The sequence below is a fragment of the Phaseolus vulgaris genome, chromosome 5 (assembly GCF_051622355.1).
Source record: "Phaseolus vulgaris cultivar YP4 chromosome 5, ASM5162235v1, whole genome shotgun sequence".
Taxonomy (NCBI): Eukaryota; Viridiplantae; Streptophyta; class Magnoliopsida; order Fabales; family Fabaceae; genus Phaseolus; species Phaseolus vulgaris.
This window is the reverse complement of record NC_143502.1, coordinates 27825280-27842075: the sequence shown is the minus strand read 5'-3', so window position 1 is coordinate 27842075 and position 16796 is coordinate 27825280. Positions and strand designations below refer to the sequence as shown.

At 34.2% G+C, this 16796-nt stretch overlaps 1 protein-coding gene across 1 annotated transcript in view; it reads left to right on the top strand.

Annotated features, from left to right (window-relative positions):
• LOC150027548 (uncharacterized) overlaps window positions 1–16796 on the top strand; it is a 103517-nt gene that overhangs the window by 32015 nt on the left and 54706 nt on the right. The window contains exons 2-8 of the mRNA XM_090302912.1: window positions 13561–13767; window positions 13837–14097; window positions 14198–14536; window positions 14751–14882; window positions 15075–15194; window positions 15526–15615; window positions 15882–15953. Coding sequence (XP_090159038.1) covers window positions 13561–13767; window positions 13837–14097; window positions 14198–14536; window positions 14751–14882; window positions 15075–15194; window positions 15526–15615; window positions 15882–15953 — 1221 coding nt within the window. The remainder of the gene's footprint in view (window positions 1–13560; window positions 13768–13836; window positions 14098–14197; window positions 14537–14750; window positions 14883–15074; window positions 15195–15525; window positions 15616–15881; window positions 15954–16796) is intronic.

Genomic DNA, 16796 nt, shown 5'->3' with positions numbered 1-16796 from the left:
GATGTAATTTGCATTTCATTTTGATTAGCATTAGGGTTGCATTATGGTCCTCCTTAGCCTATAAAAGGAGGAGCCTACACCTTGTATTTTCAAGATTGAATAGAGTATTGTTATGCTGTCAATTTAGTGCCATACATTACTCCTTGCCTAGCTTCTAGGTTTTAATCTTCATTTCACCACCTTCAAAGGGGCTGGCCGAACCTCCCCATTTCCACACTCTTCATGCACCTTCAAGGTAACCACACCTCTTAGGAGGACCTTGTTCATCTCTTCCATTAAGCTTCCGCACAATCTTCCACAAACATCCAAGAAGAGCTCATAGGAAATCCATTAGATCCCTTCAAGAACACAAAACACTTCTCAGCAAACACAAACAAACTTGTTCTACAGAATACAAGGATTACACTTGTTACAGAAGCAAATATGAAATCAATACAGGCAGAAATCCTATCTCACACTCTTTGATCAATCTCAAACTCTAAGCAATCTCAACTCTTTGAAAAACTCAAAAACTTGTATTCAAAAGATTGTTACTCAAATCTGTTTTTCTGAATTTATTCAAAGATATTGTTTGTTATCAAATCTTAACAAACTTATTCATTGCATTTAATGATTGGTCAAAGCATTTAAAGATTGGAGCGTAAATAGTTAAAGCATTTAAAGCTCATTCAAAGCTAAAACAGTTTTTCTGTTATGGTACCAAAACAAACAATCGGTTGTTTCATCGAATCAATCGGTTGTTTTGGTTTTAACAGCTCAACCATTTGAAAAACAGTTTTCGATCTTTTCTCAAAACATCTAAGTATAAAACAATCGGTTGTTTTGACAAAACAATCGGTTGTTTTTCACTTAGTTTGAAAAACACTTTTTCTTTTAAAAGATTGAGAATGCCTATGCTTTGGATTCAATCTAGAGTGGATTACAAAACTCAAACTACCCCAAATCCTAACTAAGATAGCTCAGCAACAGCAAGCACAGCCAAGCCTTCAACATCCTTCAAAGGATTTGGATTCTTCAAAGCTTCAACATCACTTGGTTCAACAATCTCCCCCTATTTGATGAAGACAAATCCCTGATGCTTGTGTTGTACCTGATTAAATCTGAAGCAATTCCTGCAAGATACAGTTTTAAGCAGAGTATAAAACTTCTGATAATTGGTTAGCACAGAAACAAATACAGAAATTCAGAGCATAATATCAGAGTAAACCATAAGCAAATATAGGAGCAAAAACCTATAAGGTTTCACTCATCCAAACTGTTTTGCAGAAAAAAAAAAATTTAAACACAGCATATATCTCCCCCTATTTGTCTTCACAAATAGACAAAGAGAAGAGATAAAGAAGATAATTGTTTTGATTACATCAGAATTAAACAGCAAAAGCAGTAAAAACGAAAAACTGATATAGCCAACAAAAACAATCGGTTGTTTCGATACATCAACCAGTTGTTTTTCTTCATTCATCATCATCAGCAAACTGAAGGTCAAAGATTTGATTCTGGACAGCCTCGATCTGTTCATCTAGTGTCATGAAGCGTGCATCCATGTTGTCAAACCTGTTATCAATCCTCTGGAAATTGCTGACACAGAGATCATGGAGATTTCTTTGATTCTCCTCAAAGCTATCAAGCCTATTGATCATGAGTCTCTCAAAAGAAGACATGGTTTGCATCCTTTCTTCTTGATTCCCAGCACCAGCACTAGGTCCAGCATCTTGATGTGCTTCAGGTAGATCTTCCTGTTGAAAATCCATATCAACAGGTTCATCTTGTTCATGATCAGCAACAGCACTAGATGAGGCACCAAAGTCACCATCTTTGCTAATCCACTTGCCACCTACTTTGGTAAAACCCATTTTGCTGAGTGATCCATTGTTTAACTCTTGAGTTGACTTGACCAACTCAGATGTTTCATCCTCTAGGTTCACTTCAAAATAGAGTAGAAATTTAGATACCAAAACAACATATGGATAGTGATAGTCACTTAACCTCATTTCCTTTTGCATGTGCTCTTTGATGATGTGAATCCAATTGACTTTGATCTTCTTCATGATGCAGAAGATGTACACCAGATCTTCCTCAGTAAGATCAGAATGATTGCTCCCCCTTGGTGTTAGAATCCAAGTCACAATGAGGGCTAGCAACCTTTCATCAAGCTTTAGGCCTCCAACCGAGCATGTCCTAACTTGAGCATGTTGGTTCTTCAAGCAACTTTTGTAGTATTGGATTTTGTTGAAATCCTCCACTACTCCAAGGTTTCCCTTGTTAATCCTGAGACCAGAGAACTTAAGACCAGCAACAACAGCCCATACCTCATGGGTTATCTCCATTTCTACACCTTTTACATGAGAAACAAGGTTGTTTCCCTCAAACTTGAGATTTGTGTAGAACACCATTATCAAATTTGGGTAGATGTTTCCCTTCATCTCCAGGAACTTTCTGAGAGATTGATCTTTGAGCAGCCTCCTTACATTATCAAGCTTTTGGCTTTTCAGCCAATCAAAGCACACAACCTTGGGGTTGTTTATCACTTTCACTAGTGCAGAAACATAAAACAAATGCGGCTATTTCGAATTTATAAATGCGGCTTTATAACCGCATTTGATCAACACGCACTTGTAAATCAAGAAATATAAATGTGGTTATATAGCCACATTTATAAATACCATTTACAAGTGCGGTTATTTGCTTTAACCGCACTTGTATATGCCAAATCATTAAAAAAAATTAAAAATTTTAAAACATCGTCAATCTTGTGTGAAGCCAACGTTGATGAAGAGTCACGGGAGCGAACAACGGTGGCGGCAGCAGAAGCGACGACGGACAGGGAAGCAGCAACGGAGCAAACCAAAAAATCCACAAGAAATCACGAAGACAATGAAAGAGTACTGAGCAATGCCAGAAACCAAACAATGTAAGAAAAACGAATGTCAGCCAACAGTGCTTTGAGACCACCAATGCAAGGAAAAAAACATATATAAGAAAAACGAAAAACATTTATGCATATATTTGTGAAGATGGAGAGGAAGAAAGAGAGTTCAAGAAACTTACATTGCACAAATGGAATGCAGATGCAGCAGAAGGAGACGAACTCAGAGTGCGAACGCGAAACGAAGGCAAAGACGAGAAATAAAGTTTGAAATTGTGTGTGGCGCGCTTCAAAATTTAGGGTAAAAAAGGATTTACGAATGCGGTTAAAGGTAAAACCGCATTCGTAAATCAAAGAATTTTGATCTACGAATGCGGTTATTCAAATAACCGCATTCGTAAATCAAGCGCTTTGATTTACAAGTGCGGTTATACAAATAACCGCATTCGTAAATCAAAATAATTTCAAAAATGCCACCGCGTTTTTTACGAAAGCGGGTAGCGCAAAAGCCGCACTAAATAAAGCGTATCATTTTCTTCTTTTTGCACTAGTGTTTGGTGCTTGTTTCAAACCTATATCTCTCACAATTAGATCATTGTCTCCAGAAAACCATCCTTCTAGCCTTCCTCCAGACCTTACAGCTCTGGTTTTGACTCTCTTTGAGGTGGGAGGAGTTGAGTCCATGATGGCAGAGAAGAAAACAGAGAATAGCTCACTCACAGATTTTGCAAGAGATGTTGCAATTGGTTGTTCTTGTGGAAGAGATCAGCTGCAACAGATTTTATAGCAGTAATAGAATCAAAAAGCATTCAATGTTAAGAGTGGGTACCAGATTTTCAGAGAGAGAGGACTTGACCCTGCACTGCGCAGAAAACGCCAGAAAAAGCTGAAATCACATGGTCTTCACATGTGATCTTTGACTAGTCATTAAGGCTCTTGAATTTCCAAGATTTTCGAATATATGCCTTTATGACTGTTGTAACTTCTCTCTGAACGTGATCAACTTTTGAAAATCAGTTTTCAATCTTTTCTCAAAACATCTAAGTATAAAACAATCAGTTGTTTTGACAAAACAATCGGTTGTTCTTTACTTAGTTTAAAAAACACTTTTTTCTGTTAAAAGATTGAGAATGCCTATGCTTTGTATTCAATCTAGAGTGGATTACAAAACTCAAACTACCCCAGATCCTAACTAAGACAGCTCAGCAACAGCAAGCACAGCCAAGCCTTCAACATTCTTCAAAGGGTTTGGATTCTTCAAAGCTTGAACACCACTTGGTTCAACAGAAACAATCTTGTCTCTCATGTGAAGGGTGTAGATATGGAGATCACCTATGATGTGTGGACTGCAGTGGAAAGGGTGCTTGTACTTATTGTAACTTGGATTCTTACTCCAAGAGGGAGCAACCATTCTGTCTTAACAAAAGAAGTCCTTGTATACATCTACTGCATCATGAAGAAGATCAAGATCAACTGGATCCACATCATTAAAGAACACATGCAAAAAGCCATGAGGTTAAGTGATTACCACTATCCATATGCTGTTTTAATCTCTAAATTCTTGCTCTATTTTGAAATGAATCTTGAAGATGAGTCATCTGAGCTGGGTAAGTCAACATAAGAAATGAACAATGCATCTCTTAGCAAGATGGGATTCACCAAAATAAATGGAAAATGGGTGAGCAAAGATGGTCATCATGGTGCTTCCTCAAGTGCTGCACCTGCTGATTTTGATGAAGATCAAACTGCTAACATTGATTTTCACCATGAAGAACAGCCTGAAACCAATTTTGGTTCTTGAACCAGTGCAGGAAATCAAGGAGATGAAATGCCATCCATGTCTTCTTTTGAAAGATACATGGTGAATAGGCTTGATGGCTTTGCCGAGAATCAAAGAAATCTTCATGATTTGTGTGTGAGCAACTTCCAGAGTATAGACAACAGATTCAACAGCATGGATACTCGGTTCATGACCTTGGATGAACAGATTGAAGCTGTTCAGAATCAGATCTTTGAACTCCAGTATGGCAAGGATGATTAAAGGAAGAACAGCCGGTTGAATTCACGAAACAACCGATTGTTTTTGGCCCTGTATCAGTTTAAGAGCTTTTGTTTTAAATTTCTGTATAATCTGGAACAATTGCCTTTTTATCTCTTCTTATTGTCTATTTGTGAAGACAAATAGGGGGAGATTTTATGTTGTGTTGTCTTTTATTTTCTGCAAACTCTATGTTGTGTTTGAGTGTTTAAGTGAGCCTTATTTCTGCTGATTTTTCTTCTAATAGACTGGTTTTAATACTGCTGATATGTTGTTTTTGTTCTTTTGTTCTAACCTTCTATCAGAGATATTGTGCTTTGCTTAAACTTTTTTTTTTTTTGCAGGAACTGCTTCATATTCAATCAAATCCAACATAAGCAACCAGGGATTTGTCTTCATCAAATAGGGGGAGATTGTTGAATCAAGTGTGTTCAAGCTTTGAAGAATCCAAATCCTTTGAGTTTGATGGAAGGCTGGATGTGCTTGTTGTTGCTGAGGTGTTTTAGAATAGGATCTGGGGTAGATTATCTGTGTAAATCCACTCTTGATTGAATCCAAAGCTTAAGTATTCTCAAACCTTTTGAATTGAAAGTGTTTTTGAAACTAAGTGAAAAACAACCTATTGTTTTGTTGAAACAACCAATTGTTTTATACTTAGGTGTTTTAAGAAAGGTTGAAAACTGTTTTTAGTGGTTAACTTGCTGTCAAACCAAAACAACCGATTGATTCGAGCATTCAATCGATTGTTTGGTTTCAAACCATAACAGAAAACTGTTTTGTGCTTTGACTGAGCTTTAAATGGTTTTATAACTGAATGCGTTATTGTTTTAAATGCTTTGACCAATCTTTTAAAGCTATAAAGAGTTTGTTCAGCTTTTGTAACAAACAAGAACTGAGATTTAATCACAAAAAATATATTTGAGTTTTTCACTGATTTTGCTTTTCAAGAGTTAAAGATTGCTTTGAGATTGCTTTGATCAAGAGAGTGGAATAGGATTTTCATCTTGTATTGATTTCAAATCATTCTATAACAAGTGTAATCCTTCTATACTTTGTGTAAACTCTAGTGTGATAAGCCAAGAAGTGTTGTATGCTCTTGAGGTTGTCAAGATCATCATTCTTGGTGGTGTATGTGCTGAGCCAAAGGAAGTGTGTGTCTTGAGGGGATCAAGGTCACTTCTTTGGTGGTGTGTGTAAGTAATCTAGGTTTGATTGCTTAGTGGATTCCCCCAGTGGTTTCTGGGAAGACTGGATGTAGCTCTTAGTTTAAGAGTGAACCAGTATAAACTGTGTGTGCAATCTCTCGATCCCTTAAACTCTTTAATTTTAGTTTGTATAGTGTAACTGGTATAAACAACCAATTGTTTATGCGAAACAACCGATTGTTTTTCTGGTGTTGTGTTAATTTGCTTTGTGTTTTTGGCAAACTAAGTTCTGAATCAAGTTTTCTCAAAGGAATTTCATTCTAGACTAAAAAGTTTGTGAAAATCCTCTTTAAACCATTCACCCCCCTTCTAGTTTAAAGCCATACATTCTAACATGTTTTACCAGAATCTGCTACAAGACAGAATGCACCAATTGGTGTTCATTTAAGCCCTCAAGTCCAACCACAAGTCCAACCATATGTGAATCCAATTCAGGAGTGGTTAGGGTTTCACATCAAATGTTTCAAGATTCTTGTGTGATTCCTTGGGATGCCACATTATTTGAGGTTGACAATGGTGGTATCTCCTTGTACATAACCATGCAAGATGTCTTTGAAATTATCCAGGGTAATCAATTGTTGAAAATCACAGTTATTCAATTATGGATGATGTAAGTACCCTTTACCTTAATAATTACGTTAATAATTACATGCTACTTAATCGAATGATGTTTCATGAATCATGTCATTGATATTTATATTAACAATATAGGTATAAAAATCAAATAATTATCAATATGGACAATGTTCATATTTATGGTTTCCTTGAGCCTCAATCTATACAAAAGTCTAGGAATAAAAAATTTGATTGTCAGACTTACATTCAAAGATTAATTCAGACATCCAGAAAAAGGATTTATTTTGCTCCTTTTATAAATTGGTAAGTAAAACTTGTTACATTTAAAGTTTACATAATTAGAAAATTACTAATGAAATATTTTATACCAGGTCTCATTAGAAATTGATGCTTATTTGTCCACAGACAACACAGTTGTTTGGTTTTGTTCATTACATAGGAAGCCAAGTTAAGATATGAAGACTGTAGTACAAAGGTATGTTATTGTAAATTATATAATTTATTGTGGATTACTAATGATTTTTCTCTTTTTAGTTCAATTAATGTATACATTGTATTAAGGGGGTAGATCCATTTCATCATCACAAAATCTACATTGGATTTATCCTAATGTATATATTCACTTCTTCATTAAAACTACTAAGTTTTACTTTTTTTTAGTTCAATTAAATTAATTGTTACTTATATTTCATAGCACGTGTGATGATTATACACTCTTGGGAACATGTATTATATGATTTTAAATGCTCTAACTACTCATTATATATGCATGTTTGTTAGTATGAACACTAATATACTCTTACATTTCTTAGCTTTTTGAAGATACCGAGCCATTAAGCACACAAAGTTTTGAACAAATCCGTCAGGAATGGGCCAAGTACTTTCTACAAATTAACAATCAAAATATGGAATGATTTGTAACTTTTTAAGATGTGTACATTTTCATTAGATGTAATTATACAATTTTGATTAGTTTCAATTGCACTTGTCTTTATTTTTCTCTATATATACAAATCTGGTTGTCATTTTGGTTTTATTAAATTTACAGGTTTATAAATTTGGGAAAAATGACATTTTATTAAATTAATAAAAACAATTAGCCTCCATATTACACCGGTTAAGACACTAACCGGTGTAATATGGGGGCTCAATTGATTCAAAAAATGTGCTCTAAAGGCACATATTACACTGGTTGCTCGTCCCAACTAGTGTAATATGTGATCCACACATTACACATAATTAAGTTCCCATATAACATCGATTGACTCTAATAACTCTAATAACAGTGTGATATGGACTACATATAACACTAGTTGCTAAATTCTGACATTTTACAACGTTCACATCTACATCGGTGAGAGAACCGGTGTAATATGCCTTTTTTTGCACTGGTGATTATACATATATTATTGACAAGATAATTTTTTTTAATAGGAATGAGAATTCATTATATATATTATGTGTTTAATTCAACAATTAATTCATTTTTATTTTTGACTTATGTTACTAATGTCGTGTTTTGACATCGTAATAGATAATTTATAGGAAATAGTGTTGGACAGACTTTATTAAATTTTATTGATATATATTTTTTATTAATGTAAGCCTCTACATGGCAATGCCAATATCTAATTTATATGTCTTAGAGTGTTACCATCATAGTCAAGTGATTTATGTTCTTGTACTTAAGGAATTATATTTTGAAAATTTACGTGATGTACGTTAAAAACTTATTCTTGATTGATTGCATAAAGGGTGGTTTAGTGAGTTTCAACTCCACTTCTCATCCAACACCAACACTTTCTCCATAAGTTGTTTGAAAAATACAAACAAAATTGTGTTCTGTTTTCTTTTAGCAATAGTATGTAATTAATACTCGTTACTAAGTTAAATATGTTTGCAATAGTATGAGACATATACAACATTCAAAACATCAGGTTCTATAATATAGTATAGTGTTATAATATTTTTTATTTGTGATGAAAGTGTGTTCTTATGTTTAATAATCACCATTTCTTAGAAATCAACATCATAATAACTTAAATACATATTCTTTTATATATGTTTTAAGAATAAAATTATGATAAATTCTAACTCTAAAATATATAATACTTTGAATATGGACCTTAATTATGTTATCTTAATATCTTTAAGTTCGAAATAAAAAGATATATTTTATTTGAATCACTGTGAATCCCGAAGCAACGATTAATTTTAATAATTTGAAATTATCAGTATATGTCACTAAAATTTTATTTCTATTCCGTTAATAGTTAATAATATATGTATTTTTGTAGTGGTACGAGTCAATTGTCACAATTAATTTACGCATAGGACAAATGTTTTAGTGGCCTTATAGTGTGTGGGATGGAGAAGAAATTAGTCAGTTCAACAAACACACGAAAATGCAACTTTTTAAAATTTAATATCATGATATTAGACAAAATAAATAAATTTAAATAAATTTATAAATTTCAATCTAAGAGCTACATTTTAGGTATTCTGAATATGAAAATAAATCCGATACGAAGAAGGTAAGATGGAATTGAGAATTTTCAGTAAAACTGTGAGTTATTAATTTTTAATTTAATTAAATTTTAAGTATATCATAAATTTACATACTTTTAATATAGCTTTTATTAAATATTTTATTCTTTAAAAATGTTCAAATTATTTGTTTAAGCATTACATAGTTTAATTATTGTTATGATGTAATTAATATTTTTATTTTATTTTTTATAAAATATGTTAATTTATTAATAATTTAAATTTAAAAAAAAAATGAATGGAATTTTTGGCATTATTTAAAGGTGAGATTAAAAGGTGGTTGTTGATAATCACTTTGGAAACATAGCATCTGCTTGGTGAGTGCAGTGAGTACCAAATTTTCAAAGCATCAAATCGGGAAATGTTATTAGGTGCCCAATGCATGCATTCTCATCATTAAATTAAGAAAAAACATCATAACTTTCCCTTTACTATAATTAGAGCCTAGAAAGTTTTGTTTTGAGATTTAAGGATTCTTACTATTTATTGGTGTATATATAGAAGCAATGCTCATGGCTATCCTTGTGTTATTAGTCAAACAAACACAAATTTTATACGTTGACAAACCATCATTCCAGCATCTTTCATTTATAATGTTTAACTGTGTGTTTTTTTTTAAACTGCTTTTTATACAAAATATGTATGGACACATAAATTAAAAACAAACTTTAATATAAAGTTAATCATATAAAATTATGTTTAAAATAATTAAAAAAAATTATGGATAATATTCAATATTTCCTAACTGGTATTCTTAGAAACTTGGTGACAACATTCATTACATATTTAGTCTGTACCACTTTTATCTATTTTCTCACTACTATAATTTTTTTATTTTTATAATTATTGTTCCAAATAAATACTAAAAGAGAATAAATATACATTATCTTTTATTATAAAATTTTAAAATGTTTTTGTTGGACTATTACAAGTCATGTGCATATTGATTCGGTTGGGGAGGTGAAACACCAACTGATACTTGGAAGTTATAGAGAAGTGGTAGGCGGTATGAATAGAAGTCCCAGTTCATATAGACATTCTCGAATCACTAGACGATCTAAAATCTTTAGATACTTTACTATTATTGAGATGGTTTAGGAACCTTTGAACAAATATTTTTTTCAGAACCAATTTTCATAAATATCGGCATTGGTTCAATACAAATTTTTTTGAGTGATAAAACACTCACTTTATCTAAGAATATTATAGGATTTAACCACTATTAAATTGGATTAAATCAGACAATGAAAAAACTTGGTGTCAGGTAAAACCTTCGTGATCATATAAGAAGTATTATGATCCGTTTTGATAAGCTACTTGATGTAGATGCATCCTTCTTCTATGAGTAGCACTCTGTTGCATTTGCATATGTTCCCATATGGCTCTTTGCTCTAATTGCATTTGATTCATTTGTTCTAACATCAGAGCCTCCATGGAAGATGGTGATGATGAGCTAGGTTGGTGGATTGGTGAATGATGGTCAGGAGCATCACCAGCTTGTGGAGCTTGTTCCTCTGTACAATTATGCATAATAAATTCCAAACCAATGGCTGGTCTAATTTTTGCTGTTGGGTTTACCTTAACCCTATGAGCTACACAAAGAGCAGTTATCAAAGTAGCACTAGTACAAAATTCTTCAATAACGACACCTTTCAAAGACGGTTTGGAGACAACCATCGTTAAAAACTAGGCGGTGGCAATGCTGTAATTTTTTCGAAATTTTTTTGGACTTTTAACGACGGTTCACCCTAGAACCGTCGTTAAAAGTAGCGCGGGTGAGATTTAACGACGGTTCCCCCAGAACCGTCGTTAAAAGTCTGTTTCAAAATTGAAAATTCACGCTCCCACTTTCAGAAAATTACTTCTTTCTCACTTCCGTTCAAGGAGCTCTATTCCCGCGCCAACTGCGACCCAACCGCGCCGTGACCCCACTGTCGACCGCGCCGTGCCCTTTGACCGCGCCCCCACCGCGAACCCTAAACCGCGCCGCGAAACCTGAACCGCACCTCTACCACCGCGACCGCGCCTCTGCCGCCGCGCCCCTACCGTTGCGCCTGCGACCGCCGTTCACGCCTACGTGACCGTCCATCCATTTGAGGTTAGTGTATTCTTATTTATTATCACCTATATTTTGAAAGTATTCGTTTTGAGTTTGATATTAATTGTTTATATTGAATGCATTGGTTCTGAGTCCGGAGGTGTTCGACCTTCGGCAATTTTCAGTCATTATATACTGTTTTGACATATTGAACGCATTGGTTCTGAGTCCGGAGGTGTCCGACCTTCGGCAATTTTCAGTCATTATATATTGTTTTGACATATTGAACGCACTGGTTCTGAGTCCGGAGGTGTCCGACCTTCGGCACTTTTGTTTTATTTTTTCATGATTACATATTGAAAGTATTGGTTCTTAGATTAGCAGTTCTATGGATCGGAGTTGGATTAATACATCACGAATAAGTGATACTTACGAAAAAGGGGTGGAAGAGTTCATACAATTCGCAGAACATAATGCCGTTAGTTATAAGAATGGAGTAAGGATAAGGTGCCCTTGTATCAATTGTTTAAATGGAAGGATATTGAGTGTTTCTGAAATTAGAGAACATCTTTTGTGTGATGGATTTTTGAAAAGTTATACAACATGGACGTGGCATGGTGAATTGTTAGACTTGCCAAGTGTGCACGGAGGTTCGGAGGAAGTTCATTTCTCAATGGATGATAGATTAGAAGACATGATTCGTGACGTGGGAGCAGAATCATTTGCTAATGTAGTTTTTGAAAATATGTCTAATGATGCAGAGACTCCTTTGTATCCTGGTTCAACTAACTTCACACGATTATCAGCAGTGTTAAGGTTGATGAATTTGAAGGCAATGAATGGATGGACCGACAAAAGTTTTACAGAATTGCTTCAATTGCTTAAGGACATGCTTCCAGAAGGAAATACCTTGCCCAATCGAAATTATGAGGCGAAAAAAATACTTTGTCCAAAGGAAATACTTTGTTCCGAGTACATGTCAAAAGCCAAATGTATAGGAGTTCCAGAAAAAGCTTGGCACTCTCGTAGATTCATAAGTAAATCTTCTAGAGGTGTACATGTCATAAGCAAATCTAGAGAAGAGGTTCTGCAAGCACACTTGTATATCTTGAATAACACTGATGAGGTGTTACCATACTTAGATACACACAAAGACATTGTCAAATATAAAAATCCAAGACAATCAGAAAAATGGGTGTTAATTGAGCATAACAAAACTTTCATGTCATGGTTTAAGCAACAAATAATGAATGATCCATCAGCATCTGAAACATTAACATGGCTTGCAAACGGTCTCAAATTTGATGTTTTATGTTGTTCTGGCTATGAAGTAAATGGTTGTTTGTTTTACACAAAGTCTCGAGATGATAGGAGTACAGTGCAAAATAGCGGAGTCACCTTGGAGGCAGAGTCTATGCAGTTTTCAACTGCAAAGGATCAAAATCCTGTTGTGGGATCAATGCCTTATTATGGTGTCATAGTAGAGATTTGGGAAGTTAATTATACCAAGTTTACTGTACCTGTTTTCAAATGCAAGTGGGTTGACAATAAGACTGGTGTCAAAGTTGATGAATCAGTAATGACTTTGGTTGACTTTCGAAAGATAGGTTATCATGACGAACCATTTATAATGGCACATCAAGCTTCCCAAGTTTTCTATATCCAAGATCCTACGTCTGACCACTGGTCTGTTGTGCTACATGGAAAAAAACAACATAATGACCCAGAAGATACAAACAATGACATTTGTGAGATTGAATCACTTACAAGAACGACCATCAATAAAGAGTACGAGGATGTTGCTGATGTTGTACATGCAACTCGAAATGATCATAATGAAGGAATATATATTTGTATGTACATGTGATTCATGTTTAGTTTTACAATATATTTCATTTTCATTATATTTCATATTCTTGATGCTTATTATATTTTTTTGATAACAGGAACATGGCAGATGATAAAGTTTCCCATTCAAAAACTGGTAGAGGACCTACAAGATTGAAGAATATGTTTAAGAAGATAACTAAAGATGACAAAATACCTTTGTCTATTGATATCCACACTGGTGTGCCCACTGGGCAACATGCAAAGAAATATAGGAGTTATCTCGGAGTACTTTCTCGTGAAAGGATCTCTATCTTAACTCAGTCCTGGGATCACGTGACTGACCACGAGAAAAACATGATTTGGCAAGATATTCTGGTATGTAACTGTTTTTACTTTGCTAAATCTAAAGTTCTTTTATACTTTGTTTTTGTTTATGAACTAATTCTTTCAAACAATGTAGACGCATTACAACATCCCGAATGTGGAAACCTTGAAAGCGAAGGTTCTTTCAGATGTGGGTGTCAAGTTTCGTCAGTTTAAATCAAAATTGACAACAGATTATATATATGGGAAAAGGAAAGAAGAAAATCCTTGTGCAAAATATGCATCCATTGATGAAGAAACTTGGCAGCAGTTTGTCAATATTCGACAAACTGAAAAATGGCAGGTTAGTATCACTTTTATATTTGAATATAGTTTATATTAACGTATTACTAAATTTTGAGTGTTATGATAGGAGGTTCGAAACAAAGCAAAAGCCAATCAGGCACATAATGATACCCCACACTTATTGTCTCGTGGTGGTTATAAGTTGCTAGAGCAGAAGATGCTTGAAGAAAAGATTAAAGCACGTTCTACTTCCATTGAGGAAATGAATAGTGTAGATTCTTTAAGACCTCCATCCCCACCACTCCGACATGAGATGTGGAAGGGTGCCCGTATAAACACATTAGGGACATGGAGTTCTAAGTCTACAGAACAAACAGTTGAACGCATTGTAAGTTTGACAATTTCTTTTCAATGTGTTATTTTAAATTCTATGTATTATTTTAAATTCAATGTGTTGAAGTTTGTCAATTTCTTTTCATTTGTTTTAGGATTCTCTTAATGAGCAATCAACACAGGGGACTTTTAAACCATGTGGTCACAATGATATTCTTAATGTTGCTCTCGGACGACCTGAACACCCTGGACGTGTTCGTGTAGCTGGATATGGGGTTGGAATTCGGTCATACTTTGGACCTCCATCACACAGCAAGGAACAATTGTCCAATGAACCTAGCCAAGAGTATTTACTACAACTACGTGAGCAGTTAAAGGCTGAGGTAACTCAAGAGCTTAAAGAAAGCTTCATGGAGGAGTTTAGTGCGCGAATGGAAATGGAGTTCAAAAAGCGGTGGGAGGGTTTAGGACACTCACAGCAACCACCTACTATGGTAGAAGATGAACCACCTCCGCCCTCCTATTAAGAAAGTCAACACTAAAGGGAGTTGTTCGGCAGTTGATCTATCAGGGGATGACTTTGGCTCAACTAGCCAATGCGAATTATATGTTGAGTGTAATTCTTTGACCCGATTCGTTGCCTTGGGTAAGTGTTATGAAGGGGTCACAATGTTACACAATGTGCCTCTTCCTTCTAATTTCATGAAGGTCACAGTGGAGAAGGTCCTTTATGGTGATCTTGCAGTTCCTGTGCCGACATCAGAGGTGACAATTGTGGCAGAGGCATTACATACTTTCGTTGCCTGGCCTAGACATCTCGTCAGACCTATAGACTCTATGGTATATATTTGCACTAATACTAATACAATTATGATATATTACATTCTAACTAATTTAAGTATTTTTTGTTTTGATGAGTAGCAGGAACCTAAGACAAATTTGCCTCTGGGAAAGAAGAAAATAGTCTCCATTGATGATCCTCTGGCGGCATTGGTGGAAGTTGCTACAGCTTTAGATACAACCGTCTTAGAGGTTCCATGGGATGCTGATGTTTTTGGAAGACATAGTAATCTACCGTTGTACGTTCACATGTCTGATTTGTTGGACCTTGCATCCGGAGATCAAAAGATTAACATAACAGTTCTGCAATTATGGATGATGTAAGTTCAAATTTTAAATTCTTTATACTTTTGATTTATTAAATAAATTAGTACTAACTTATTGAAATTTAGGTATCTTTCTGGATTATGCTTTGATGAGGGGAAACATAATATATATGGGTTTTTAGACCCTCAAATTACTCAATCAATTGGAAACAAGAAGTCGGAAACACAAACATACATCACCACTGCCTTAAAGAATGGTGGAAAACACATTTATTTTGCTCCGTACATCCATGAGTAAGTTCTTATTTATTAAATAAGTTTTAATAAATTATTGAAATAAGAGAAACTAATTAACTGATTTGTTATACAGGCGTCATTGGCAACTATTGATCATATCTGTTCAAGATCATACCGCTGCATGGTTTTGCTCCTTGCATAAAAAACCTCCTGCCTATTTTAAAAACATTATAGATAGGTACGACAGTTTCATTTAACATTTATTATTACTTATATATTATATAATGTTATGTATTCTAACATGAAATCTTATTATTTTAGTGCTTACTCTGGATATAATATGTTGTGTGGGAGGAGAACTTCAAACGCACAAAAACTCACTTGGATGTACCTTAAGGTATTTAAAGTATATTTGTTCACTTAATTTAATGTGTTTCACTCATTCATTTAATACATTTATTTTCACATGCAGTCCAACAGGCAACCTCAAAATTATGAGTGCGGTTATTATGTTATGCAGTGGATGTTGACTATTTTGCAAGCTGAAATTAAGAAAGGTTGGGATAAGGTAATACCTCAATACAATAAACACTTTAAAATTTGAGATTTATTATTCATGCACTAATTCAAAATATTTCAAATGTCACAGTTGTTCAACGACCAACACCCGCTAGATTTAGAAGCATTGGAGTATGTGAGAACAACATGGTCAAAGTATATTGTAACCATGTATAACACTCTAATATAGATAAATCATTACAATGACAAATTTTTTCATATATTACCAAACTTTTTTGTATTATGTTATAATTTGTTGTATGTAATTTTTATATTTAAATTATGATTTGAAATGTTTTTATTTTCTGGAATTGAAAACTTTATGAAGGTTATTTGAGAATTTTTAAAAAATAAATTTTTTTATTTTTTTTTAATCAAATACTTATAACGACGGTTCCAAGTGGAACCGTCTTTAAAAGTCGCGTAATTTTTTTTTGAAAAACAGCAACCACCTTTCACAACCGTCGTTATAAGTCCAGACCCCTTTAACGACGGTTCCCAGAACCGTCGTTAAAAATTCATACCTTTTAACGACACCTGTAATAACGACGGTTCTGGAACCGTCTTTAAATGTCGATTTTAACGTCGTTAATTTACCTTTTTGTACTAGTGTAGGGAACCCTAAGGAACCTTTGGCCATCTGATTTTGATTCACTTCTAATCTAACATATTTATATATATATCATAAAAAATAATTTTGGCTACATCAACAAAATAATCATCTTTTAAAAGGAAATAAAGAAGATGACACATGAGAATATTCAAGTCTGATACATGACCAATGGGCATAATGTTGGCCAACATGAACACCATCTAGACTTGAGATAAAGTCTTCATATGTTTTCTTAATATT